Genomic DNA, 2530 nt, shown 5'->3' with positions numbered 1-2530 from the left:
GTGTCCAGTGACAGGACAGGACACATGGGAATAGTTGATAATGACTGCATCAGGGGAGGTTCAGACTGGACATTAGGAAACTTTTTTCTACCTAGAGGGTGGTCAAACACTGGAACAGGCTTCCTAGAGAGGTGGTCTGTGCCCTATGCCCGGTGTTTAAGAGGCATTTGGGAAATGCCCTTAATAACATGCTTGAACATTTGATCAGCCCTGAAGTGGTCGGACAGTTGGACCAGATGATCCTTGTGGGCCCTAAATCCCTTTCAGCTGAGCTACTCCAGCCTAGTCTAAACATCTGAGCAGAGCAGGGCCCACAGATTGGAATGGGCTTGGGCTGATTCCATCTCTTAATGTTGTTGATGATCTTGGGAACTGGAGATAGGGAAAAAAAAACAAACAAACCTGCTGTTACATAATGTTTACATAATGTTAGCCGCTTCTTTCTTTGAAACATCACATTTGAAGGCCCTTCTTCATTGTCTGATCACCCATAAGTGGATTTCTGTGGCATTTGACATGGGTTACATGCTCAAAGAGTGCAAAGCCAAATATTGAGCTTGCCCAGTCAATCTGCCTTGGCTGGAGGCTGCAGCCACTTGTGTTGAAAAGAGCTAGTGCTTTTCTCTGAAAAGACCCAGCAGGCCTAGCTGCAAAGTCACTGTTAGCAGCTTGCAGCCTGCACGTGGCACCACAGGCCCTTCCCCACAGCATGTTGCAACCCGCCGAGTACGGTCCTGCCAGAGAGACCACAGACCGCGATTTACCAACTGCCCAGCTCTTAGGTATCTTCCAGAATTGCTGCCATTTGCCGGGGTGGGCTGCATCCTCAAGAAGAATCACGGCTACTTCAAAAGAGCGAGGTGATGCACCTAACGAAAGGATGTGCATGCTCCATCCATGACTTTGCAAGAAACTGGAGTTAGGATTGATCCCCTCTCCTTTCTTTAAGCAGTTAATTCTCCAGGAGACAAGCAGCGCTTGTTACTTCCCAGACACTCAAGGGTTGCTGCAGCACAGTTTTCCTATGTAGTAACTTAAAGGAAAATGTGGAAGTCTGCACAATTTGATATTTTATTTATTTTTTCTGAAGGGTATTGTACACCAAATAGCCCATTGGCAGGAAAGCGCATTCGATGTGTTTAGAAGCCAAACAGTCACTTTCATTTTAACAAACACAATTACAAAGTAAAAAAAAAAAAAACACAAAATAATGAACTGCATGTTCATAACATACAAAAATTGCTGCCTACTCAGTAGGTAACTACAACATTCCAACTCCTGAATATATATATATATATATATAAATTTACATTTTTGTAACAAAAATAGACTTTGAGAGGTGTGGGGTTTGGTTGTTGGGTTTTGGTTTTTTTTTGCTTACATTCTGTTCCCCAGGGCTTTCTCATGCTCCCCTCCCCACCCATTCCCTGCTCTCCCTCACATTCTTTGAGTAACATCCCTTTCACTTTAAGGCAAGATGCAAAGCATCCATTCACACAAATGCATGACGTCAGCAAGGCTTCACAAAAAGGCACCAAAACTTGTAACCTCTAAAAACAAAACTTCTGCCATATGTGAGTGTCTTATTAGGTGATATTTACATAGCATCACTCCAACATGCTCAAATACAGTAAGTGCTGTTCCCAAAGAAGTTTGAAACGCTTTACAGTATTGTCACTGAAATAGAATTAACATTTACAAAACATGGCCCTGCAAACTCCAAATAATACAATATGGATATGCAAAGATTTTTCACATCAATAGTACCTAAATGAAAGCAAAACCATGGCACACGTACAATTTACATCAGCTACACAATCAAAAGTCCTTTCTGCCTAATAAAATACTATTGTTTACGGGGAAAATTATACTGAACTTATATCCACAGTCCATGCAAATTAAGTCATTCAACAGAGGTGGAAAACTTAAACAGTAGTTGTTTCAGGCAGCTGAAGTTTAAAGAAAAGTTAAATAGCCTTGCAACGTATGGTGCTAGGGGAGTAATTGGAGACTCCATGTCTGATAGTACCAATGGAAAAGGTGAATTCTCCTGTTCTAGAGAGTAACCTCAGCAAATCTCAATTGTCCTTGGAGAAAAGGCTGATGTCATGTCTGAAAGTGCTGAGGTCACCTGTGAGCTGAAATTGTTGGTGACCCCTGGAGATGGGAAGGAGGTGGCCACTTGGGTTGGAAAAGTGGCAGCACCAGAGGGGTAGGTGGTTGCTACAGAAGGAGATGGGAATGTGGTGTGTGCAGGGGAGGGATAGGAAGAGGGAGCAGGGGAGGAATACACTGTGCGCACTGGTGAGGGGAAAGTGGCGGTGATGGAGGAAGGGTAGGATGTAGCTGCAGGGGATGAATAGGCAGGAATTGGGGAAGCAGTTGAGACCGGAGCTGCCTTTTCCACTTTCTTGTCCTTCTGCCTAAGGTGGATTTTAGTGTGTCTCTTCCTCTCATCACTTCTGGCAAACTTTCTGCCACAAATGTCACAGGCAAATGGCTTCTCTCCTGTGTGCGTGCGGATGTGAGT

At 43.8% G+C, this 2530-nt stretch overlaps 1 protein-coding gene across 1 annotated transcript in view; it reads right to left on the bottom strand.

Moving 5' to 3' along the window:
- Positions 1-1050: 1050 nt before the first annotated feature.
- Positions 1051-2530, bottom strand: part of LOC104548540 (early growth response protein 1-B-like) — a gene marked incomplete at its 5' end in the record, with an annotated part of 2330 nt that continues 850 nt past the window's right edge. The window contains 1 exon segment of the mRNA XM_010194585.1: positions 1051-2530. This exon segment is cut by the window's right edge and continues 30 nt beyond it. Coding sequence (XP_010192887.1) covers positions 2069-2530 — 462 coding nt within the window.

This window comes from Mesitornis unicolor, unplaced genomic scaffold, assembly GCF_000695765.1.
Source record: "Mesitornis unicolor isolate BGI_N332 unplaced genomic scaffold, ASM69576v1 scaffold47391, whole genome shotgun sequence".
NCBI classification, from domain to species: domain Eukaryota; kingdom Metazoa; phylum Chordata; class Aves; order Mesitornithiformes; family Mesitornithidae; genus Mesitornis; species Mesitornis unicolor.
This window is presented reverse-complemented; position numbering and strand designations above follow the sequence as displayed.